The 26,484-nt window shown below is 40.4% G+C and overlaps 1 protein-coding gene and 1 pseudogene across 1 annotated transcript; both read left to right on the forward strand.

Moving 5' to 3' along the window:
- Positions 1-242: 242 nt before the first annotated feature.
- Positions 243-25,636, forward strand: macf1b (microtubule actin crosslinking factor 1b). The gene is made up of 40 exons (XM_088083988.1): positions 243-530; positions 3,560-4,296; positions 4,498-4,554; positions 5,217-5,387; positions 6,728-6,894; positions 6,999-7,158; positions 7,274-7,358; positions 7,936-8,180; positions 10,060-10,179; positions 10,364-10,471; positions 10,585-10,803; positions 11,075-11,278; positions 11,382-11,613; positions 11,754-11,980; positions 12,079-12,201; positions 12,288-12,389; positions 12,835-12,936; positions 13,097-13,261; positions 13,404-13,559; positions 13,896-14,093; positions 14,578-14,703; positions 14,832-15,002; positions 15,088-15,243; positions 15,356-15,562; positions 15,688-15,807; positions 15,893-16,062; positions 16,751-16,910; positions 17,164-17,358; positions 17,511-17,636; positions 18,004-18,147; positions 18,373-18,561; positions 19,663-19,777; positions 19,924-20,090; positions 20,233-20,395; positions 20,644-20,798; positions 20,903-20,977; positions 21,204-21,321; positions 21,936-22,081; positions 22,559-22,679; positions 22,818-25,636. The coding sequence occupies exons 2-40, from the start codon at positions 3,640-3,642 to the stop codon at positions 22,841-22,843; spliced, it is 6,348 nt and encodes a 2,115-aa protein (XP_087940114.1). The 5' UTR covers positions 243-530; positions 3,560-3,639; the 3' UTR covers positions 22,844-25,636.
- LOC148188199 (uncharacterized) lies at positions 24,695-26,481 on the forward strand (annotated as a pseudogene).
- The last annotated feature ends 3 nt before the right edge of the window (positions 26,482-26,484 follow it).

Consider the following 26,484-nt stretch of genomic DNA (forward strand, 5'->3'; position numbering starts at 1 on the left):
GACCTCCATGTGAAAACTACTCTTGGCTGGGAACTGTGGGAGTTCAACTGAGCCGTTGGAATACATTGTCTCCATCTGGGCGCACTATCCCATCGGCGGCATTAACAAGGAAGGAATTCCTCTATCACAGCTCCCACAACAAAGAAGAAAGGGAGAGGAGCAGAGCTGGTGGGAGGAGAAGTGAAGTGAGGGGAGGGGAGGGGAGGGGTGCACTGCGAGGGGAGAGGAGGACATTGTTTGCCTGTGACTGTGGGCAACGGAAAAGCATGAGTTATCAGGGCATGTGTGAGTGTGTTTAGAAAGTGTGTTTGTATGTGGCCATGTGTGAATGAGTGGACTTGATTGAGTGTGCGTTGGAGGGAGTGTGTATGTGTGTGTGAGGAGCGTTCATGTTTGGGATGTTGGAGCTGGGAGGCCGTTCAAAGGATGCTCAGACAAAGCTGGATTTTTTTCCCCTTTCTCTCCTGAATGGTGATTGAGGACTGGCTGAATTCCTTTACTCATGCTGTTTGGCTCAACCGTGCTTCAGGGTAAGTGTGGTTCACGTAAGCTGTAAACCGCCAAAACTGCCAGTAACGCAAGATTGGCTCAGAGAGAGTTTGGTTTTAGACTTTGTAATTGAGGGAGCCATGTGACAGTGAAGGAGTTGTAACTGGGAGATTTTCTTGACTTATTCTAATCAATTAAATATTCCATTAGACAACATCAATGTGAATGGATCATTCTGATGTAAGTATTTTTTATTTAACTCAACAGTTTGTTCTTTATAAAAAGACTCGAGATTGGATGCCTGGTTCAAAATTCTGATCAACATTTTAACACACCTCGGTAGGCATGGCCATTTTCAGTATTTATCCATTTTACCAAAGCCGTGCTGACATTAGATTTGATACAGTAGTGCTGTGCTACAGTTTTAGAGGGCTGTCTTTGAGATGAACGCCTGACCTTGTACAATATCCACCCTAAAATGTTATGAGTCTCATGGGTGAATGCACAGCTGCCATCCTTGATTAGGGACCACTACCATGATTACTACTTCAGGACCTCCCTTAGCAGAGGGAGACACACAGGAGGGACACAACATTATGGTGCTCTACTGTTTTGATTGATGATTATTGTTCTGCTACTAATTACAAACCCACCCATACAACGCTTATCATATGACATAAATGGTTCAATTGATGCAATACACAATACGATTATTAGATATTTTGTATAGTATATTAATATCTGAGGTGTTGCTAAATACTTTTGAATACATACAGGTACACGTGTCTGCCTTATTAAAGTTTAGATAAGAATTAGACATGAAATATTACACAAGTATTTGTAAACAGAAATATTAGGATTTTTTTTTCATATTTCGTTTGCATGTAGAAGCCCCCACACTATGGTTGTAATCAAATTCATCAGGAAATGGAGTGCAGTCATGTATCATAAATCACTGTTGAGAGCACAGAAAGGGCTGGTTTGAATTAAGGGCCATTTTAAAACAGGTTAAGTAATGGGATGGGCAGGTCATCCGCAATATGAGTCAAATGGTGGAGTGGTTCTCTGGTGCCCCTTCTAGTATCATTATGCTAAAAAGTGAGAAGCGCATATCAGATACATGCTTGAGGCATTTTGAGAGGGTTTTCCTGGTTTGCTTTGATTGTAGAATAATGTAGGTCACGGTATTCTTGTATCATTTTATATTAGGGCTACAAAAAAATTCAATTTCTACAAAATATGTTGAATATCAGCATGCAAGTGGCCCAATCCAGTAGCTGTGATAAAAAAATATTTTGGCAGATTTATTTTTAAAAACATATTGCTGGTAGTGTGCCATGTGCGCTGTAATAAAACTAATCAGCATATCCTCACATACATTTGCTATGAGATCACTGTACAGGCTACTGTGTAATTTAGCAAACGACCACACATGAGCTGCAGTAACCAGACTCGGCACGCCCTCTCTCTTGAATTGTTAACCCATACATACACGGCCACAGACACTCTCTCTACCCTCCTCAGGAGACCGCTGGGCAGTGATCTGAGCTAACTGGGTAATCATTGATCTTGAGGCTGGGGCTTTGTGCGGGCACCACTCTCTGATCTGACCGTGTACTCCCCTGTGGATCCACTGACTGCATCATCTGCTCTGCAGAGACACACATGATGTTAGTAATTACTGGCCTAATGCACATGGAGCCATCATATCAAACTAGGTCATTTTAGATTCTTATTTAGTTAATAGCCATCATGTATCTTCATTTTAACTAGTTTCATGGTTCAGATATTGACAATAGCACAAAGCAATGTTCCCCTTGGCTGCAGTCTTTGTGTCTAACCTCTGGCAAAGATAAGACAGCTACGAAGTCAGCATAATTTTGACTGTAGCATGTTACTGTGTCCATACAGCACTGTAGATTTTATGCTTTCTCAAACCAGAAAATAAATCTCTCTCCACAGTTTAAGGAACCAACATCCCAATTTCCCCTTTGTTGACCCATATTGGCTCCCCACAGATCTTTAGTCACCAAGCATGACCTGAGGTGACCTATATAATTGTGAATGGACCAGTCCAACCTCGTCTCAGAAGGAGGACCCGGCCTCAACAAGAACCCTCCCTGTGATCTCCTGATGGGCTCACCTCAGCTCCTCTAGACTTAGATAATTGCATTCACCTTTAACCTTTTCTGTAAAAACAATGTATGTTGAGGACTAGGCTGAAGGGGAAGCAGACAGGCTGACACAGTTTGAAATTGTCACTGCCAATCAGAGTCATTTCAATAATACTCTCATTTGGCCAAAAAAGATGTCAACAACATACAGTTGGTTTCAAAATTGTCACTCAGTGATGCACTTTCAAGAGAAAAGCCACAAATCTAACAAGCCCCACTCTGTGAATATTGTGGAAAAGCATTTAGTTGTGCTTTTTTCCTCATAAAAACACCATAATTTTACACTGCACACTAAGGTATACCTAACTACCCCCCCTGCCCTCCTGCCACTCTGTGTTCCGCCCCAACATCCTCTTGTTTTCACCCCTGAGAAATGAGGCGATGTCTGCGTTTTTATGGCTGTCATATTTGATCAGATCCTTAATGGGTTTTCCCAGGACTGGTCCAGGCTGAGTGAGAGAAAGAGCTGGCTGTTTGCCACAGGTTCTGCGTGCCAGGCTCAACAGTGGGATCCTCGACAAGCCTGTCACATTGATTTCTAAGCCCAGAATATTTCGGTTGGTGATGTGAGATGGATGGGGAGCATGTGTGTATGTGGTCTGAAGGCAGACAAAGGGACGGGGGAATATCCAGGCCAAGTATCTCTGCTGTGGCTCCATCTGGTTTTTCAGTGCCAAGAAAAGGGCAACGCTGGCACAGAAATTTAGCAAATAAAGGGTGTGAAAGACTGGGTTCATTTAGTCTCAAAGCAGTTTTCTGTAAGTCGTGGCAAGCAGTACTTAGTGACTTTAAAGCAGGGAGGCTGTGCTTTTAAGAAAGAAGATCAGTGGTTTATTTTGTTGATTTACACACTTGTTCACTGCATGATGACCCAGAGCCCCCTTGTTTTATTTTAGGTAGCTGAAGGATCTTCCGCATGCATGGCCGAGGGGCCTTACCTCACCTATTACCTCACTAGCCTCTGGGCTGAAGGATTATGGGTAACCTCATCAGCCGGCCCAGCTGCCTGGGCCAGAAGTCCAAGCATGTGAGGTCAGATGAGGACTTCCTGAAGGAGTGCTACCAACGAAGAAGAGAGTGGCAGCCCCCAGAGCAACATGCAGAGGTCAAACCAGAATTGGCTGTTAAAGACAAAGCAAGTGAAGATGCCAACAAGGAAGCTGAGGTGGAGAAAGAAAAAGAGGCACAGGAAATGGATTACATGAGGGAGGAGCGGGCTCATACTCCCGTTTCGGACAAACCCCTCCGCAGTTCTCCCGCCTCCACAATCAGGAGCACCAGTACTCTGGATAATGCCTGGCATGGTAGCCCCTCTCCAATAAAAACATCCCGAAATGGGACGCTAACCAGGAGAACAGTGCCTCCAGAGTTTGCCAGATCCCCCTTGGCTTACACGGACAAGGGCGCAGCAGAGAGGAGGGCCAGCTTCCAGAGGAGGGACTCCAGAGAAGGAAGCCCCTGGTCCTGGAAGACTCTGGCTTCACGAGAGGTTACAGAGGTGACAGAAGTGACGGAGACGATCGTTACTGAAATCGTGGAAGTGACAGAGTATCCGTCTGGAGATAAGGGAGGGGACCCTATAGTCACCAGAACTGTTAAAGTCCTGAATGGTGTTGCAGAGGAACTCGCTGAGGTTGATAAAAGCACCAACTTTCGAACACTAAAAATCTCATCTGTCTTCCGTTTCATCCTTTCCTTTCTCATCTGAACTTTATATTCTCACCTTTTCTCACCTAGACTCTTTCTCTAAAAGCAATGTTTGATTTCTAGAATGTCGTGGCAGGAAAACAGTGACTTAATCAATTGAAACTTGTGGACTGTCTTTACTTTACAGCTCCAAAGTGATGGGCACTCAAGCTCAGACCAGGATTCCAGCCTGGATAGATGGAGGGTAGGTTTTTACCCTCTTTAAAGCCTCATACTCACTGCACAAAAAACTGTTAACACTCGCTAACATCTGGATTTTTTATGCAATTAGAACATGTACAATAGGCATTCACATCCCAGTCGAGTAAGTATACAGTAGCCATGTGTATTTATTGCCTTCAGCTCTGATCAGCAATAATGGAAACAAAACACTCAGGTGAACGTGCTAAATTCAGCTCCTTCACTGGCAAGATGCAGTGACACACCAGCACAAATTATCATCTGTTTTCACCAAAGCACCGCTAAAACATCAATCCAAATTAGTCTGTACCGAGCTTGAAAGAGAGACTGAATAAGTAAAAGATATATAAAGAAGTAAGCACTGTAAAGTTTACCTGTTCTGTGGCCTGACAGTTGTGTCTAACAGACACACCAAAACAACCCTCACGCACACAGAAAGGCATACTTGTCTGCTGCAGCGCTGTGGACACAACACTGCTTGATTGGCAATGGGAATGCAGTCTATAGTCTATTTTTAGCAGGTTTACCCATGTTTGAAAAACTCACTGATTTTGGTGGGAAAGGGATATAACAGAAAAACTAATCATGCTTCATTGTGAATCATCCTGTAACTGTGTTTTCATTCATTAATACTGCACCTAATATTGTGTTATGGTCTTTCTCAAGGGGACAAGATCTGCCTTGGCACTGAGGGATGCATCAACAGATTCTGAGACAATTCTCCAAAATCTTGACGCTTTGCTCACATGGGTCTGTGAGATAGAGGAGCTCACAGCCAATCAAAAACCCCCATCCTCAGAGGTCAAAGTGGTGAAAGCACAGCTCCAAGAACAAAAGGTCTGTTATCACCAACATCACATCACCTCATTTCTTTGAAAAAAAAAATAAAATTAAGTGCTATGGTAGTGGGAATACACCTGAAAGGTTTACCTATAGAAAGATGTGCTCAGCTGCTCCTTTTACAATATAAATTCTATTCTATTTAGTGGTGAATGGGTGGCGGTCATAGCCACAATGAGCTTCAATAAGTCTTTGTTAGCATTTCCTGGGGGGTATGAAAAAAAGCAGGAAACTCTCACCTTTCAGCTGTAATCACATCCATTGTGAACTCTTGGATGAGGTGAAACCTGCCTGGCTCTTGACAATGTGAGCTTGACACACGAGAAGGGGCTTTTCTCCTCACTGACCTAAAGGCAGAAAAAAACAAGAATAGGGCTTTGATAAATGTTAATTCTTACTGCAAGCAATGTTATTGCACTGACATTAAAAGGACATTTCACTCCAAAATCAAAAGCACATATTTTTCCTCTTACCTGTAGTGCTATTTATCAATCTAAATTGTTTGGGTGTGAGTTGCAAAGTGTTATATGATATGATATGATATAGATATGGGCCGTAGAGATACCTTCCCTTAACTTTAATTGATACAGATGGCACTCGGCTTGTGGTGGTCAAAGCGCCAAAAAATAAATAAAGAAATTGGAAAAAATATCAGAAAACATGACCCAGATCATGTACCAAACTCCACACACCAACCACACCATGCTAATGTTACAGCTCAACCAAGAAGCACACCATTTTTATGTTTTTGAAGGGTTATATAAGTGAGAGGCTCTTATCCACGAGCAGATGCACTTGTACTTTACAGTTGGCAGGTCTTGTTCAGTAGATAAAGAATAGCTCCTACATGAAACTGATCACAAAAAAGGTCTCTGTATTATCTCATCTGGGTCATGATTTCTGGAAAGGGACGCTGCTGCTGAGTTTTTCTAAAGTATTTTTTTGGCACTAAGGCATCACAAGCCAAGTGCCATCTAATTCATTACATTTGAGAGAAGGAAGACATCTCTACAACTGATATCTCCAACTCTTTGCATCTGGCACTGAAAACAACCTGGATTGATAAATAGCATTACGAGTAAGAGTGCAACTCTGTATTTTTGATTTTTGGATGAACTGTCCCTTTAAATCTCAAACATAAGGTAAATAATTTCGGTAGTAATGGTAAGAAATGTTTTGATTTGATACAGAAGAGTCTTTGCAAGGGCTTTGAGCTGTGTGTTATTTACAGTCGTTCTACAAATATGGGTAAATATTATAGACTCCTGCATCTATAGTAAACCTCTTTTGATTTCATGAAGTATGGCTTTACCTGAGCTCATTCTGTTCTTTCACAGCTCCTGCAGCGCCTCCTAACAGACCGAAGGCGCAGTATGGACTCCATGATGCTGGAGGGCCCTCGGCTTGTGGAAGCCCACCCTGGAGAAGAGGGGGAGCAGGAAAAAGTCAAACTCTCCACTCTGAAACAGAAGTGGGAGGCCTTACAGCTGCAGGCGGAGCAAAGGTCAGCTCCCTTAACTGGCAATGCCACACATTCATTCGGCAAGGCTGCATGATATAAATCTTAATCACCTGTGGTAACAAACTGGACATTTTTGTTGTTGGCAGGAGAGCGTGTCTGGAGCTCATTCTTCCCAGGGCCCAGCTCTTCCAGGAAGGAGTAGACAGCTTGCAGCAATGGCTCATATCTGTGGAACAGACACTCGCTGAACTACGGAATGCAGAGAGAGTGATGCTGCATCTCTCAGAGGCCACAGAAAGGGCCAAGGTTGGAAATCTGCCATGTAAAGTTCAACTGCATTTACATGTAGTCAATGGGCATTGTGCTGTTGAGTACAGAGTACAGAATAATAACTTGAACATGTTTTAATTTTTCATTTTAGGCTGTAGTTGAAGAGATTCAAGTGAAAACTGCTGAGCTAGGGAAGATACAAAAGTCAGGACATGACCTGATGGAAGCAATTTCAGGTAATATTTGCAACTTATTTTGCTACATGAAGTAAAAAATAATGGGTGTTGTATGGTCATTGAGTATGCTAAATATTAGTTTTAAATATCAATACTAATATTTTGTTCTAAAACTGTTTTAGGCATCAGAAGACCATTTTACTGCATTATGTTATTTATTTGTAGTAAAAAAATATACAAAGTTCTGCTTTTGGTTAAATGTGGAATCTTATCAAAATGACAAAACATAACAAAATCCAGATAATTGGTTTCAAACAGATATCTTTTAGACTATTTGGTCTTCGAAAGTCATTTTGTTAGCACTGACATCAGGGAATTGGGTTTTAATTATTATGCCCCACAATAGTAGAACAACCTTCAGAAGCTCTTAAAATTAGATGGGCTGATTCATCTTCGTCATTTAAATCTCTTCTGACTCACATAGAGCACAGTGAATGCATGTGCTTTCTTTGAGTGATGTTGTCCCGCCTGTTGGACGACTTGTTGATGTATGCAGTAGCTGTTTTGTGTTTTTGCTTTTAATGTACACTTTTGTATCAGCTAGATTTCTCATGTTTTGTTTCATCCTTTGTTTCAGAGGAGGAAGCTCAGCAGGTGCAGGAGAGGATGGATGCTCTGCGTATCCGCTGCTCTGTGCTGAGTCTGAGCAGTCTGGATGTGCTGCAGAGGCTGGAGCAGGCCCTGGAGGCCTCCAGTCGCTGCACCTCCAGCCAGGAGGACCTCCACCTGTGGCTGGGCCGCATCGAGAGGGAGCTCTTGGGGGCAGCAGGAGCGCAGACACATGCTGGAGATGCAGTGCTGTGTGCAGCTGAGAGACAGAGGGTAATGTTACCACACAAGCCTGACATGAACCATTCAGATGCATTAGCAGTTTTGCTAATTATTAACAACAAAGAGTCCCCATTTTCCTGTTTTAAGATTTTTTGGGTGGGCCTAAAACCACAGCTCAATGACACACTGGAGCTATTCTCAGCATAACCCCGCCCCTGAAAATACAGCAGTATAAAAAACGAGAAGCATCATTAGCGTAGTCCCGCGATTGGGCGTGGCCTCCAGCGGACTTGCCCTCAGCGTTTCAGATCAGAGAATACTGTGCATTTTTTCATTTTGAGACCTTCTTTACATACTTGGTGATTATTTGGTCATTCAAATTTGGTCAGGTGTTTAATAACACATCTTTCTGTGATGTGACAAACTCAGAACACATTTAAATCATCACTTTACACGGACTTTAAGTAGCTGTTTTCTGTTCGAGTAACATTTCTGAGTAGCACACACATTTATGGCAGCTTGAACTACCTTTTAGTAGCTGTACATTTTGAAAAGTAACGTTAGCTTTAACTTTTATGTTAGTTTGCTAGATTAAAGCTTTGGTAACTAGCTATGGAACTTAGCCAGGCAGTTAAACTTAGCAAAGCACCTCAGGATATGTTTAATAAGTAATATAAGTAATTAAAATTTATAAAATGCTTTAACTGACACAGGTTACAAAGTGCTTCGTATGGGCAATATACAACACAAGAAAAGAAGCACAGAGCATAAAGGGACTACTTGAGCCACATGGTTAAAAGTGCAAAACTATTTTGCACAGTTCATTAAACAGTTTACAAGTATACATTTAACAGTTCACATCAATTTAGCCAAGCCAAAGCTACTTGCTTTGGTAGAAAAGTCAAGATGAAAGTCATGCTAAATGCTACAATAGCCAGGTACGTAGTGTGTTGTTCAATTGATTTTTGCTAGCTCGTGAAGCTAGCAAGTTAACATTAACATGACTTTTTTCTCCCTGGAATTAACATTAGAGTTACATGTCTTAATAAATACTCATATGTAGTGTGACCTCAAGCTCCGGCCAGTAGATTTATTTCATATCCATTTAGCTATGTGGGCATATTATGGTCATCCATCTCTCATTCAACTTAATAGATCGCCATGATATCAGCCAGGATTACCAACACAGGTGTAATTAATGATGTCAGTACAGGGATGCTTTTCCAGCTTTGAATGTTTTATCGGCCTAATGTTAGGCCGGCTAATGCAAATACATTATTTTGCATCAGGTTTATGTGTACTAGAACAACTTTTAACTTATATTACATATTACATATTACATTTATATTATTTTTAGTATTTTTTAAGCTTTGTTTTGCTTTTAGTTTAGTGTTTTTTTGTTTCATATTTCTATCTACCCTGACTCTGATATATTTATATATTCTTTTAATCTTAAATATTTTTCCTAACTAAACTTTTTAAATGTAATTCTTCAATTATTTTCAGATGGTCTTTAATTTTTGTATTCTATTCATATTTTTTTTCATGAATTTGCTATTGTGTGTGTTACTGCTGCTTTTATGCAAACTTATACTTAAGTTCAGACTAAAGTTCTATAAGTCCATTCATGTAATAATGTTTAAGAACTGTCTTTGAACATGAAAACATGAACATGAACATGAAACCCCCATTTGTATACCCATAACATTATTTGCTTATTTATTATTTGCTGCTATTATTGATTCTAATTATGTATAGCCCAGAATGATATCATTACCAGTATGTGCTGCCAAGTGGTGTTAGATTTCAGAAATAATAGTATCATGTCTCTTTTATGATGTTGTCTATATGTATGTATATATATTAGTATAATTTTATGTTATCATGATATGAAGTAATCAGTGCAATGCTAACAGTATTTTCTTACCAGCTGGAACAGGCTGTGGTGAAGGAGATGGCTTGGTTTAAAGACACAGCTCTGAATCTTGAAAAGCTGAAAACCATTCATCTGGATCCAGAGCTCATAGCAGAACAACTCTATGAGCAGAAGGTTGGGACATTTCACAAATATACCTTAGTAACTGATGAAAAAATTGTTTCCCACTGAATTAAAATCATTACTTATTTGTGTGTTATCTGTAGTTTCTACAGTATAAAGATTCAAATAAAAAAAAAAAGAAATTAATTTAAATGATGTTCAGTAAGTGATTTAAATTCGATATATATGATCTCAGATTTTGGCAGTGGAGATCCTCCAGCACAGGTTCAACATTGAGAAGATGGTGAAGATTGCTGAAATCTTGCTGACATACAGTGATGAGGGAGAAACAGGCAATTTGCAGGTATTGTCTACCCTTCATTTCATGCAGCCAGTTTACTGATAATGTACACAAATGCACTTTTAAAGTGTTTGTATTTTGAATGTTTTTATTTTACTTGTCATGTCTCCATGCAGACCCCACTAGAGGCCTTACAGGAACAATGCAACACCACCTCAGCCACCAATTCCCACGTGGTCCTGCAGCTTGAGCACGCTCAGTCACTTCTCCTCCAGTTCTCGGAGGGCCTTGCTGAGGTTTCACCTTGGCTTGGAGAAACCCAAACCCTAATTGGCCAGCTCTCCCTGAGCTCAATTAGCTATGAGGCATTTCGGGAACAACAGGACCTCTTACAGGTACAAGAAACCTGCCCCTCAAAATTACTGTGCCAGCTTTTTTCTCTTTTTTATCATACCTTTTTGTGCAGTTTAACAAAGAACCTTTTATACTTCTGGGTGAATGAGCTGTTCTGTGTAGGTACGGTTCTTAAATATTATCTGCTTCCTGATAGGTTTTAATTTACCTTCCTCTATCCATTTTAGGGATTAAACTCAAATCAGGTTCTCTCTGAACAAAAAAAGCCTGTTCTTGTTATTAAACCCTTCTTTTTATCTTTCCTCTGCTAAGGGTCTGAGGGAGTCTATAGCAGAACACAGACCCTTAATTGCACGCTTATGCTCGCTGGCAAAACGCTTGTCAGAACTAAACCCCATCCAGGGGGATGAGTTCTGCCGAAAGGCAACAGAGGCCGAGGAGCAGCACAAAGCCATCAGAGACAGAGTCAGAGAGACTGCTAATCTTCTAGAGGAATCGTTGCCTCGATTCACACAGGTAAGAATGATAGGATAGAGCAGAAAATGGCCTACACTTTACAGTATATCACAAATGCACCAGAACACTCAATTTCATATTGTATCTTTTCTTGTATCTCTAGCTGAATGAGAGGATGACCCTTATCAGAGAGAGTCTTGACCGCCTGCGCAGTCGCATACAGACTCCCAACTCGCTTCAAGGCCTCACCCCAAGGATCCAGGAGCAGCTGCAGGACAACAAACACACGCTGGCTGAGCTCTCCAAGCTGGAGCTGGGCCTTGGCAGTGTCAAAACACAGGCAGATGAACTGCTGGCTAACACGCAGGCAGCTGGTGATGGATCTGTTGGCACAGGTAATGATCTTCTTAGAAATTTTGTTGTTTGTATACAGATATGATGTGGTCCTGGTACACATGGGGCTACAAGTAGCAGTGCTGCTGTGGGAAAAGGGCAGATTCTAAGTATTATCCCTATTATATCCTTGTGATCTTAGCAATCCAGGAGCGAGTGTCGAGCCTGTCCCAGCTGTGGGATGAGACACACACTCAGGCCCAGGAGAGGGAAAGCTGGCTGCTCAAGCTCTTGGATCTTGCCCTGAAGTTCTGGAGCGATGTCAGCGATGTCACGGTTGCTCTCAGTGATGCTCAACAGGCAGTTTTGGATCTCAACGCTAGTCGAACAGATTCCGAAACAATCCGCCAGAGCCTTGAAACCATGCAGGTTTGTCTGGAGGCTCTTAAAGGAATCACATATAAGAAACCCACGTTGTTTGTTGTCAAAAAATACAACATAAAATGTTTCATCTTTGCAATTTATAGACCCTCAGGGAGGATATTGACAGTTTACAGGGAGATCTGGACACCCTTGGTGTTTTGGGAATGGATCTGATGTCAGCATGCGGGGATACAGACAAACCAGATGTCACAAAGAGCCTGGATGAAGTAAGAAATACATTTAAATAAAATCAATTTCAACTCACGATGCTGTGTTGACAAAATTAAAACCGTGTCTTTTTGCTGTCTTAAAGCTCTATTGCACATGGAACCACTTGAGCAAACTGTGGAACGAATGTCACAAAAAGCTGGAGGAGTCCTTGCAGATGGCGCTACAATATCAAGACACTATGCAGGTGTGTGTCTGTGTGTATGTATGTATGCATTCCCATGCACTAACAAGTATTTTGTAGTCAGTATCACAACCATATCAAATAGGACACTTTGGCCATCCTTCTCTGACTCAAGCAGTGTTATGGTGTTATGGCACCCTGCCAAAGACAAAGCTAATCTTTTGTTCTGTTGCAGAGTTCAGACACTTAGTCTCTGTAGCTTTAGTTTTGAGTGACAGACAGACTGTGTGGTCTTTTGCCAAAGACAAATGTGTTTAATGGCATGAAAATAAAACTATTTGGAATGTATCCAACTGTATATGCCAACAGGGATACATGCTTGGATGTTGGGAACATAATTTATTCATTGTTAGAATCACACAATGTGGTAATAACTGAGGGCTTAGTGAATATGCAACACATTATTTATTGTTCTTTAATTAACATTCTGTTAATTTTCTGCAAAAAGGGTCTTTTTGAGTGGTTGAAGTCTGCTGAGCTGAGGTCTACTGAGGAGTTTATGGTTGGAACTGACCTGGACTCTGTCAAAGAGCAGCTGTGTGATCTCAAGGTGAGGCTGACATGAACCCATAACCAGCAATGATCAAAATTTTACTCATATTAGACGGAGACAGTGTTTTTGGTAATGTGTATTTTATTTAATTATAACAGAAAACATATCAATTAGGACAATCAATAATATAATATTCTGTCTTTATTCTTTCTCTCAGGAATTTAAGCGAGAACTTTACCAGAAGAAAATAGAGATAGAAAGTCTCAACCATCGCTTTGTGTGCCGCCTGTCTCCAGGCTCAGAGCGTCCAGGCTCTGTCTCGCCGCTGTGTGACTTCAGGCAGCGTTGGGACAGCTTGGAGTCAGAGACTGTCAACAGACAGGTGAGAATATGAGATATCATTGTGTAATATACATAGCAGAATAACCCACCATATGAACAAAGTCAGCATGTTATCCAATAAAATGTGATGTTAATTCAACAACAGACAGCTCACTTTTAACTTTTACCCGTCCTGCCACCAGCATCAGCTGGAGTGTGCTCTGCTGGGTCTGGGTCAGTTCCAGAACACACTGGATGAGCTGCACACATGGCTTTCCAGGACCGCTGAACAACTGCAGGGCAGCCAGCCAATCAGCATCGACCTGCAGGCCTGTGAGATAGAGCTGGCCAAACACAAGGTTGGTGTTGTCCTAAATGCAATATTATATACTAAGCAAAAGAGAGCTGCTCCCAACTTTAAAGGTCTCGGAAAACAGTATATCCTTTAACCTTATCATAGAGCTGTGGCTTTTTCTACCAGATAACACTCAGCCTTGAATGATAACAGACTTCTGTCTCCTGAGAGTGTTTACTACGGTGACTAGCAGTGTCTGAACCTAACATATTACTTCTATTAATTTATATATTATCAGAAAGTCATACTTGTCTGAACTGCAAAAAACACCTCAGACCTGATGCCTCCAAATAATGCATTTAAATCACACTTTTCCTGTTATGCATTTTCCTTCTTTAAGGTCTTGCGTAATGATGTCATGTCCCATGTTCGCACGATGGAATCCCTGAACAAGGCAGGCAGGGGGCTGCTGGAGGTCGGGTCTGGGGACAGCCCGCATGGTCTGCAGTCTCGGCTGGAGCAACTCAATGACAGCTGGGAGTTTGTCCGCTGTGAGACTGAACGCAGGCAGCTGGAGTTAGAGAACAGACTGAGTCAGGTGAAGAGAGAAAAATGAATCTGTTATTTTGTAACAGTCACACAGTACTACAGAAAATAGTTTATAGTATATGTAGTGCATTGTTTCCCTATAAATAAGGATGCAGAATTTCCTATACACTGTACTATACTATACGTTTTCATTATGAGTTTAAAATGGCGCCCTCCTGTGGTGATTGTATATGCTAACATAAAAATGTGAAGAAGAAAGTCCAAATCTAAACTGGTGGATTTTATTGTCACAAAGGAAGGCAAAGTTTAAGAGGAAATGATATAAACCATATATACAAATCAAAATGGATTTTTCTAACAGTAATATTTTGTCAGTTGGCAGCCATTGTTCCACCTATGCTTTAATGAACTATAATACAAAGGCAAAGGCTGATGTTAAATGATGAAATTTTTGCCATTACTAAGGTTGTGCTGAACTGACAACCAATTCACCTTTGGAGAAGATGCATTCATTCTGTTGTTGTTCTCTGCAGGTACAAGATGTTACAATGGAGATTCAGGATCTCCTGCAGTGGCTGGAGAACACTGACCTTAGACTGTCTTCTAAAACCATGTGGGGCATGCCGGACTCTGCCAGTGAGAGGCTCAATGCACACTTGGTAAAACATGAAACAGACCTTTAACTGTGCAAATAAATTGATATACAAGAAAAAATATTACACAGTATAATAAAAAAAAATCTCCTTCTCTAAAATCTGATCATCTGTCTTCTTCTCATCCTTCAAAGGAGTTGTGCACTGAGATGGAGTCAAAGCTCCACGCCTACACAGATGTGAAGAACGCCATCCACAGGATGCTGGAGAGCAGCAATGTTGTGCGGGGATCGAGCACCGAGCACAGCTTATCTATTTTGGAACAAAAATGGGTGTCTGTTTACAGCAAAGTCCAGGAGCGAAAGGTTGTTTAACTCTTCATGTGTTGTTTTGTTCATTTATTATTAATTTTGTAGAAGATTATATCTGATTGCCATGCTGTTCCCACAGGCTAGACTTACAGAAGGACTGAGCCTAGCCAAGGAGTTCCACAGTAACGTCCAGGAACTTCTCACCAAGATGAGCAAGTGTGAAGAATCCATCGGGCTTCTTCCTGCTCCCAGCTTTGTTCTGGACAAAGTTTGTACTCAACTGCAGGATCACAGAGTAGGTTTTTTTACACAACCTGTAGTCTTTCCATGTCTGCTTTACACCCAGAGTTACATATTCTTTTGGAAGTATTCCATTTTGCTTCATGTAATGCTTTTTATTTAAACAGACATTGGTGAATGAGGTGAATGGTTATGGTGAGAAGAAGACCACAATGGAGAACATGGCCCGGAGATTGATAGAACTGAGCAGGAAGGACGACTGTGACATCATTCATAACCTAATCATGACCGTCCAGGATCGCCACAAAAAGCTACAGCAGCGCGCCTCAGAGAGAGGCAGGACGCTGGAGGAGGTGAAAAAGAACGCCAAACAGGTATAGCACCATATCAAGTTCAATATAAATGGACTGTCTCCATCTTTTCCAAACAATACATGTACTTAATCTGTGACCATTTAGGGAAAGTTTGCATTATATCGACTTTATTTCTGATATTTCAGTTCAATGAATCGTGGCGCCTCCTGGTGGACTGGATGACAGAGGTAGAACAGACGTTAGACACTCATAAAGAGATCGCTGTGTCCCATGAGGAGATTAAACAACAATTGACTGAACAGAAGGTGCAGTAGACATTGCTATTAGCACAACTTGGTTATATGCTACATGTTAAAAAATGCCCTCACTGATCTCTTATTTTGTAATTAGGAGTTCCAGAAACTGCTGAGGTCAAAGAGGCCCATGTATGAAGCTACACTGAAGCGTGGACGCAGCCTTCACGAAAGAGCTCAAACCGGCCATGATAGACAGCATCTGGAAAATCTACTGGCTGAACTCAAAGACACATGGGACACCATCAGTGGCAAGTCTATGGAGAGGTATGGGACTGTATTAAGGTTGATGGGGACACATTAATTAATAGAGTATTGACTATATTTAAAGGGACTGTTCACCCCAAAATCAAAAATACCTACTCTTACTTTTACCAATAGTGCTATTTATCAATCTAGATTGTTTGGTGTTAGTTGCTGAGTCATAACATAAAAGCCGTAGGGTTGTCTGTCTTCTCTCTAATAAAATGCAACTAAACTAAATGTCTGTTTGTGGTGCTCAAAGCGCCAAATAAAATACACTGAAAAAAATTAACAGCAATGTATCGCTTCAGAAATGATGACCCTGTTTAACTTTATAATGCACACACCTTGCTGAGAGCAGTTTCATATAGGAACTGTTTTTATTTACCAAACTATACCTGCCAACTGTATTACAAAATTAAGTAAGCTTATTTTGTGTGTGCTTTGAGCATCACAAGCTGAGTGCCATTTAGCTTCATTATATTAGAGAGAAGGCATGCATCTCTATTGTAAATATCACCAACACTCTGCAACCTGCAACAAAAGAATTGAGATTTATGAATATTACTAAGAGGTAAGAGAAAAAATATTTATTTTTACTTTTGAGGTGAACTGTCCCTTTAAGTATTGAAATAATTAAGAATCTAATAAATATAAAATAAAATAAATACATCTTGAACATTTACTCAATATTGTGGTCTGCTTTGCTCAGACAACACAAGCTGGAGGAAGCACTGCTGTTCTCAGGTAGATTCACAGATGCTCTCCAGGCACTGAATGACTGGCTGTACAGAGCGGAGCCGCAACTAGCTGAGGACGTTCCTGTTGGTGGAGACAAAGACATGGTCAACAACCTGATTGACAAACATAAGGTACAACACCTTTGGCATAAATACAATACAGTTCACAGCTACTGCAGTTATTTCATATCCACAACTTAAACATAGGATTCATGCTAATCTGGTTTTCAGTGATTTTACCAGTAGCTGAACTTGGTAATTTTTTCTTGATTTAAGGTGCCATGTGTCTGTCTTTGCATGAAATATTTTGCACCACTATTTCCACAATTTTGACTTTTAATGAAATTGCATTTTCTTAACAAATGTTTTTTTTTTTTTCTCTTAGGCCTTCCAAAAAGAGTTAGGGAAGCGAGCCGGATGCATCAGGACCCTGAAGCGCTCGGTGAGGGATCTGACCAGGAGCAGCACAGCTGATGCTCACTGGCTGCAGGAGCAGATGGATGAGCTGGAGGGCCGCTGGGAGGCAGTGTGCAAACTGTCTGTCAGCAAGCAAGACAGACTGGAGGCTGCACTTCAGCAGGTACTTCTCACAAATAATAAAGCTGATCGGTAAATGGGCTTTTATTCTGACTCAAGCGTGTTTGTGTTCTGGAAATAGATCTGAACTTAATAAAAGTTGATATGTAGAACCAACCCCTACAAGTATCTTAATTTGCTCTTTTTCCTGGTCAGGCTGAAAAATTTGACGGACTTGTCCACTCCTTCATGGAACGCCTCACTGAGGCAGAAAGGATACTGAAATATGGGGTGATACCGGAGGACGAGGAGGGCTTGCTTGCTTTCCGCAAACAACACCAGGTCAGTATAACGTGATACTTTAACACTCCCTATAGGGAAATACATTATGCTTCAGGGGAGGTCAAGGGTCAGGGTCAGCTGCAAAACAACTGATAAGGATCCGCTATTATCATGGTTAGTTTAGCGGGGCGGATATTTACACACTCTGATGCTTGAACTCATTCAACCTGCTCAAGGACAGATGGATACCCTTACCATTGGTTCATTACTTGCTGCCACAAAATGTTTAATACTCCCTAAAAAAGGAATCAGTGTGTTTGAAATGAGTAAAATTCTATTTAAATGCTAAGCTAATGTCTCACACTAGATGAGAATTTATTTTTCATTGAATAAAACACTGAATAATGATTTTTCTCTCCCTCTAAAGGAATCAATGGGTGCCTTGCAAGCTCAGGCTGTGGAGTTACAGAACATCCAGTGTCTGGGTGAGGAGATCCTGGCTTCCTGTCACCCAGACTCCATAATTACACTAAAGTCTTGGATCAGTGTCACTAAGACCCGATATGAAGAGGTGAGTGCCTTTATGCCTCCATGAAAAGCAATAGCAGATTTTCCCTTAAAGATAATAACTAGTTATTCAGTGAACTATTAGTTGCTATTAGTTAGGTAACTGAAAATTCTTTGAAGACAGACATTGTTTCAAAACCTTTGGTGATTTTTGGTGAATTGTAAAGCAGTGACATTTGAGAGCATCTAAATGGAACAAGTGTAAGTTTCTCCATCCTCCTTGAATCAGGTTCAGACCTGGGCTCAGCAGCAGAGCCAGAAGATCCAGGCCAGCTTGGCAGCGCTGGAAGCAGAGAGAGAGGAAGTCCAGAGGCTACTAGACTGGATCTCTTCAGCAGAGGAAGCCCTCAACCTCAGAGACCAAGAGCCGCTGCCTGAGACCACAGAGGAGAACCAGGAACTGATTGAGCAGCACACAGTACGAAGTTTATCTTTTCTGTGAGCTACCTACTTTACCATCTTACTGAGGCCATGTTTAGCTCGGCCCTTTTAAAAGGCTCTCCTTTGCTTTCTTAAAGAAATCCACGTTCATATGATAACATTGTGAGAACAATCCTCATATACCACAGATCCACAAAAACAATTGAAAACACTGTTATATGCATGCCAGGCCAGTAGTTGGTGGTGTAACCTTGTAATAACACACCACAGAAGAACACCACATGCATGTGCCAAGTGCGGCCATGACGTCACCCTTCTCACAGGGTTTGCACATTGCCATTTTACAAGGTGACAGAAGGGGTTGCATATTCAAAAGATTAGATTCTGGTACCCGGTTTTGTCAGAACCTAAATGTTTCATGCAAGAAGTAAATGGCCCCTGAAATTACTCCCAGTTACAATAAAAATATGTGCCCTGAGGAAATTAAACAGCAACTTGGAATGCTTTGGAGCAATGATTATGTTTTTCATGATGCTCATGATGACTTACCATCACAATCATTCATTTGTTTACATTTTTGGAGGACAATATCCACACTCATATCAAACAGGTTTGATTTCTATGAAATACTGTAATTTCATTAAAATCTAGGTTACCCTGGTTACAGTTTAACCAGAATTGACCACTTACAGAACATTACCCAGTCACCCCCCTTTATAATAAGGAGCAAAAGAATAAATCAGCAGGAGTTCTTTTGCTGTGCTCATAGGCTTCTCGGATGTTTCTCAACTCAATAAAATACACAAAGTTCAGACTTTATGTTCAGACAAATTTCTGAAATTGTGCGGGCTCATTTTTAAGCCAGTCAAGTTTTCTATTGGATCTTACTGTTACCTAAAATAAAGATTACTGCTGTAGGAGGGGGAAAAGAGCATTTTAAGATTTAAGGCTATTTCTTAGGGGCTGAATTAAAGAGGCATGAGGAAATGGTCAAAATCTTATTAATGTTATATTAAGTTCAGTTATGTTGAGGAAAAACAGGCTAAACAAAGAAGAGATATAATTTTGAATTTTTCTCTCCTGTGGGTAAGAAGCATCTTTCCTGTATCATGTTATCACTGATCATTCCTCTCTGCAGGTATTCATGGAGGAATTGAATAAAAAGTTCCCAGAGGTTGAACATGCCACAAAATCCTGCAAGCACAAGAGCATTTCTAAACAGCAAGTTTCCCCCAGCAAACGAACACTCTCAAGTAAGACACCATAAAAAAACATTTCTGAAACAAGTCATTATATAAACATTGAAAGCTTAGTGATTATTACGACTGCTGATCTGTACAGCAGAAATGAGTTAAAGCTGAGCTGATTTTAGACTCCAATGTTGCTGTTTCCCATCTAGAGAGGAGGAGCACTCTGAAGCTGCAGCCTGTTGTACCAATTCCCCTGGAGCACCTTGACCCCCAGACCCCAGAACTCAGTCAGCTGGTCAAAGAGTGGCAGAAACTTTGGCTCCTGGCTGTGGCGAGACAAACCCGTTTGGAACAACAACAGCAAACACTCAAAGAGGTTATTGTACTTTTAAGAATGTACACATTTTAACAGGTTGTGGTCCAATTAGACATGGTCAATACATTGGAAAAATTTCTTTGAGTTCAGTTTCTCCAAAAAGAACAACCAACATGTTTAAATTTTTTGTATTCCTGGACAGATGGAAGAATTTGCAAACTTTGACTTCAATATTTGGCGAAAGCGCTACATTCAGTGGATTAGTCATTTGAAGTCACGGATCTTAGACGTGTTCCGCAGTATCGACCGGGACCAGGATGGACGCATCAGCCAGAAGGAGTTTGTCGATTATGTCCTCGCCTCCAGTAAGACCCCCTTGTTAAGTGTTTCAAATAATGTATCGCTCATTTCAAGTTATAAAATACAAAAGAAAGAAATACAATGTCTGAACTAACAATTTTTCAATTGGCAAATTTCTGTACCGTTGATGTTTATGACAATATATCCACTGTTTACTAAATCTACTTTTTTAAACAAAGAATGCTGTGCCATATCCATGTGATTATGCCAACACCAATTTGTATTTCCATGGTTTCACACCTCTCTGCTGTAGAATTTCCCACCAACTCTTTAGAAATGAATGCAGTGGCAAACATCTTCGACTTGAACAGTGACGGCTACATTGACTACTACGAGTTTGTAAGTGCGCTTCACCCCAGCAGAGATCCCTACAGGAGAACACTTGATGCAGACCAAATCAATGAAGAGGTATGAACAGTCCACAAAAAAAGCAAAAAAGCTTCATTAGATTTATTAGAGTGGTTTATCTATTGTGGCACGTATTGTTATACTTACTGAGACATTTTGTGTAGGTGAGTCGGCAGGTTTCACAGTGTAACTGTCCCAAGAGGTTCCAAGTGGAGCAAATAAGTGCCAACAGATACAGGGTGAGTCATTTGTAAATAAAATGATTAAAACATATTCAAGCAGCTAATACATTTGGACCTCTGATTTCCAATAGCCTTCGTAGGAGGTGATATTGGTTACATTGTCTGGGTTACTGTAAAGACCAGGACTTACAGAAACATCTGTGATTTCTGAAATGCAGTGTGACAATGCTACAGCAACAAGTGCATCAGAGACTATAACTTACAATATGTTTTGTGTGTGCAGTTTGGAGATTCCCAACAGCTGCGGATGGTTCGGATCTTGCGCAGCACGTTGATGGTCAGGGTGGGAGGAGGCTGGACAGCTCTAGATGAGTTCCTGGTGAAGAATGACCCATGCAGAGGTCAGCACACTGTTCTTAACTGCATTTTCTTATTAAGACAAGCTATTATATTTTAACATCTATTTAATGAATGTATTTATTTATGTAAAATCAAGTTTTTAGCACCTGGTATGACTTAAAATGATGCACACTGCTTGGATCCATGCATACAACAGATGATAACCTAAACAAATTATTAGTATCTGATGTTATTCTGATGTTAGTTTTTTTCAGGTTCTATTATTACTTTAGTGCCATGCTATTCTACAGTATAGTATATGCTATTCTACAGTATAGTACAATATCTGACAATAGCCATTGTCGGATATTGTTTGTGTACATTAGGCATTTTTAAATGATTAAGCATATCTTCATCTTTAAAAACTACCCAAACATCTCACTGTGTATTCCACTGAATATCTGTTTCTGGTCAAGTTTTGATTTTTTTTTTTCATTTTTCTGAGTATTTTCTTCCATTTATATACATATATTATTTATTTTGATTTATATTGACAGTTTTATTTCAGTTGTGTATGTATGAAGTGTCTGCTTCTTATTATAGGAGGAGTGGCTGCTATAAATTAAAACATTTTTTTACAGTAGTCTTTTAAATTCCCCTGCTGTGTCCCCACCAGTGAAAGGCAGGACCAACCTGAAGATCAAGGAGAAGTACTTGTCTCCTGCAGGAAGCACTTCTAAGGGTTTGACCGTCAGCAGGTCCAACTCAAGCCTCAGCCTCTACAGCAGTGCCTCCGCCCCCACCAGCCCCATGACACGCAAGGCAAGACACAAGCTATATCCTGTTATTTATCTCAGTGCTACATGTGGTATTTTAATAGCAATATATCATGACCACAATTGTTTTGAGACTTTGTTACTTACGTATACTTTTCATGTATACTTCACATAAGATTTGCAGCCTTTACTGCCATATGTGCTGCATTTACATTTGTGTTTCCTTTTTAGTTAACAATATTTTGAAATAAGTATACAGCTTCTAATTTACAGTTAAGACACCTTTTCTGGTTCCACTCTTCTGCCTGCAAAGTTTTAATTTCTTGTTAGCTTAATTACTAAAAATGCAGAATCATATCCTATCCGAAAGCATATGGACAGTAGGAATCTCTTTTAAACTGAGTTCTTTTATTGTGATTTCGAGGAATATGAAATACTACATGAAGGAACTTTATATAAGCATTTTAAGACATTTTAACATCAAGACATCTTAGTCTAATTAGTCAATCATGTCTTGCTTTAGGCATTACTCCGCAGAAGTTTCTCAGGTGACCGCTGCATTCGTCCCAGGAGCTCCATCGCTGCTTTGGGCTCTGATCTGCAGTTTGCCACAACAGGAGAGGACAATTCTCCCTCACCATCAGGTCAGTTAATCACTTAATAAGGATTTTGTCATGCACCCTGCAGAAGTACAAGTCTCACTGGATACACAGACATGAAAAGAACTTGAGCTGGTGAGTTTACCCCCGTCCTTTCTGTTTTCATTCTTGTGCACTGTTTAGACGAAGCTGAAAGGTTACCCACATGATTACCTCAGCCTCTGAGAACCATGCGTATGCTGCAGTGCTGAACCCAAACACAGCCTTGGGGCCCTCGAAACAACGCGATAAGAAGAAGTACCGTGATAGCGGGTCCAAAAAAAAAAAAAACAAAACAAAACAATGCATCAGTCACATCTGAAAAGCAGACATTAAAAGAGGATTGCAGAGAAGGTTACCAGAGGTGATGGGTCTTTGAGTTTGAGAAAGCTGTGTAGAGATCATGTGCTCTGTGTGGACAAGGAGGAGGCCAGTCCAGATGCAAGACAAAGATTTGTTTGTCCATTGTTACATTTCATACAGAAGTATCTGATTGCGTAGAGCGTAGAAATTGAAAAGTTCTGCATGGATGCTTTTTGCATGATAGCCAGAGCCTTGCTTAAATCAGACTTAGTTTTGTTTCCAGCTTGTTTTCTTTTTTGGTTTTAAAGATGAGCAAAGTCAGACAGTAATTTAATTCTCTATCATGGGTGGTAATGTGTTTTAAAAGTGACATACAGCAAGGACACATCTGTACATGGTGTGTAAAGGTGTTGTACTGTCTGACTGCCCCAACTAGCATCCAAAAAAGAAATATAAACCAAAACCATAAGTATGTGAAGGGTACAGTATGCTGTCCTTCAATTTTGTGATATTATTTTATTTCATTACATGAAGATGACATTGTTGGCAGGGCCACACAGTTTTTGTCTTTTAGCTTTTTTTTTGTCAGCATGTTTTCAAATGGTGGCATTTTTATTGTTCTTTAATGTAAGGATGTTTTAAACAGTGGAGATTGTGTGATGAACAATGCACTGACAGGTCATTGTTGATTTGTAGAGATTATTTTCTCAGGATTGGTTTTGCCTTTGGATGTATGTATTTTAATGGAACATTACTGTGAAAATGTAGATGTGTTGTTTTCTTTTTAACAGTGTACTTCCTGTGAAAGTTTTGTTTAGCACATTGTTGTCATAAAAAAATGCACTTTTTTGTCACCAACTACTGTAGATAGGTTGTTTTGCTAAGTGGGAAATTTGGCAGTTGCTATGAGTAAGAGAATTAATATTTCATGCAAATGCACTGGAGGTAATATGTGGTTGAACAATGTAGTCCTTTCATTGATTTGCTTGTTTTCCCCTTTCTAGCCTCTTTTACCAAAAGCAGTACAATTTTGATTTTCTGTATTTTTGTCTTGATGTTTTTTCCTCTGATCTCTAGTACATTTTGAAATTCTCGCAAATGTCTTTTTTTATTTTATTGTATTACTCTATTTTTAGAGGAGTTAAAGAAACATGTAAAACACTACATCTGCTTCCTCCAAGGTTTACTGATGATCTTTCAGATACCAATATGCATCTTTTCTGCAAAAATAAAAAAAGTTGAAATACATTTTCCTAAGAGAGAACTGTAGATCCACCATCAGTACTGCAGAGGCTGTTCAGTATTGCACTGTGCCTGGCTTTCACTCTGCCTCTATTATAGGTAATGGGTTACTTTAGTATTTTTCAACCTGGACCCTTTTTTACCATGATTTTGTATATAAGTGACTCGTGGGAACATGGACTGTATATAAAGATGGACGACACGCCCCCCCTTGCTCCCATTATGCTGACGTGAGGTTAAAATATCAGAGATATGGGCATTGCCATCTTGCAAGGGTGATGTCATTGCTTCTAAGGCAAAATATGCAGTGGGGGAGTTCCCGCTGAAACACCTGTCCCACCAATTGTGAGCAGCTACACTGAATGTAAGTGCATGAATTGGCTTACATATTATGGTAGAAAAGCCCCCTTTTGTTTAATTTCATAACTCATTAAAACCAAACTTATCGTAAAAACAAACACTTAACAAACATCAGCATGATGAGAACTACCTTCAGTGACAGCGCACTGCAGCTGGAAGTCAAGAAACAGGCTTCAATGTAACTACTTGGGGCATGTGTGCATCGTCAATTTACGCTCAATGAAGAGTTTGTTTTTGCCAATGACAGGCTCAATTTGTTATCTCATGTGTTTGACAACATTATGAGAGGATCCGTACAGAGATATACCTTGTTAAAGAGTGAGATCCTTTTTTTTAAGCAGAAACAACCGTGAAATCGCCATCGCCAAACAACAATTTTCAGGCTGTTTCCAGTTAAACAATAAGGTTCTTACTCTTTAACAAAAAGCTGTGCAGGGTCCTCTGCATAACATTGTCAGACACTGAAAATAAGCCTCTCAGTGGCAAAACCCAATTAAGTGGTTGTAAAATGATGACAGAAAATGCCCCTAGTAGTTTTATTGGGCTTTCTTTCGATACTAGACCAATTTTTAAAATGATTGTTCCAATAAGTCACTTTGACACAAAAATGTTTGAAAATAGGGTCCTGACTGAAAAATACTGAAGTTACCCTTTAATACTCTACAATGTGTTATCAACAGTTCAAGGTCACTGTATTTGTATGTGAACGTTTGTACTTGATCTACCTGTGGTTGAAGACAGTAGCTTATGTACCTAATTGCATTTGGTCTATGCAGTTATCAAAAAGATTTTTTAAAAGTCAGAAATGTTTTTACACGTACCTTTTCCTCTCAGCCTCAATATGTTGATGTTGGTGGAGGTTGAAATTTTACTGTACTGTAAAAAGTCAATAGCCAGATTTCACTTCTATTACTATGCACCCTAATCTTTCTGTACTGTAAATGTTTCTATACCCAGCACTCACTCTAATGTCTAATTTAGGGAAACTGTAGAGGAATGTCACTAATAATTCTACGTCCACTTGTATAAAGAATAAATCTTTTTGTAAAAAAACTTTATATATTTGTCATAGTCGTTACAAAATTATTATGTGGTGCTGAATTCATGTGCTGTTTTGCCAGAATCAAAGACGAAGGTCAAATGATCTGACTAATAGGCTTCCTGCAGACAAGTTACCATTTGGTGCAGCATATACCAAGGAGATACTCTGTCCCTGCTGCTGTTCTGCATAGGTCTGAACCCCCTCAGCCAGATCATCAATTAAAGTGGCCAAGGCTACTGGTTCCCAAGTGGAGCAACCATCTGCCACCTCTTCTACATGGATGACATCAAGCTGTACGCTAAGAATAAGCATGACGTTGACTCGCTGATCCACATCACCAGGATCTATAGCAATTCATTTTTCGACATGCTATACTATTCATTCACGCTAGATAAGTGCAGGCACATGGTACCGAGGCAGGATGGTCACAACTGAAGGGGTTGAACTACCAGAAGGCAACATAGCAGATGCACCGGACAATTACAAATACCTTGGAATCCCGCAGGCAAATGGGAACCATTATGAGGCTGCAAGGAAGTCAGCCACAACCAGATACCTTCACAGATTAAGGCAAGTCCTGAAAAGTCAGCTGAATGGGAGAAACAAGGTCAAAGCCATCGACACATGCGCACTGCCAGTCATCAGCTGGTATAATAACCTGACTAAAGAAAGAGAGAGAGGCCACATGAAAACTCCTCACAATACATGGTGGGTTTCACCCCAAGTTCAACACCCTGAGACTGTTTACTAAGTGAAAGCAGGACGGCCAAGGGCTAGTGGGCATCAGAGCCACTTTCCAGGATGAAACAGCTAAAATCCAGGAGTACATCAGAAAGACTGCCCCAAGCCATCACTTGCTAAGTG

This window comes from Plectropomus leopardus, chromosome 11 (genome assembly GCF_026936395.1).
Source record: "Plectropomus leopardus strain MGB_pleo_1.0 chromosome 11, ASM2693639v1, whole genome shotgun sequence".
NCBI classification, from domain to species: domain Eukaryota; kingdom Metazoa; phylum Chordata; class Actinopteri; order Perciformes; family Serranidae; genus Plectropomus; species Plectropomus leopardus.

What these genes read in the sequence shown, in the direction of transcription:
- macf1b (XM_088083988.1), top strand. Translation starts at nt 3,640, where the DNA reads ATGGGTAACCTCATCAGCCGGCCCAGCTGCCTGGGCCAGAAGTCCAAG. An exon ending in TAGAGAACAGACTGAGTCAG is followed by an intron (nt 14,094 to 14,577) that starts GTGAAGAGAGAA and finishes TGTTCTCTGCAG; the next exon opens with GTACAAGATGTTACAATGGA. An exon ending in CAATTCTCCCTCACCATCAG is followed by an intron (nt 22,680 to 22,817) that starts GTCAGTTAATCA and finishes TGCACTGTTTAG; the next exon opens with ACGAAGCTGAAAGGTTACCC.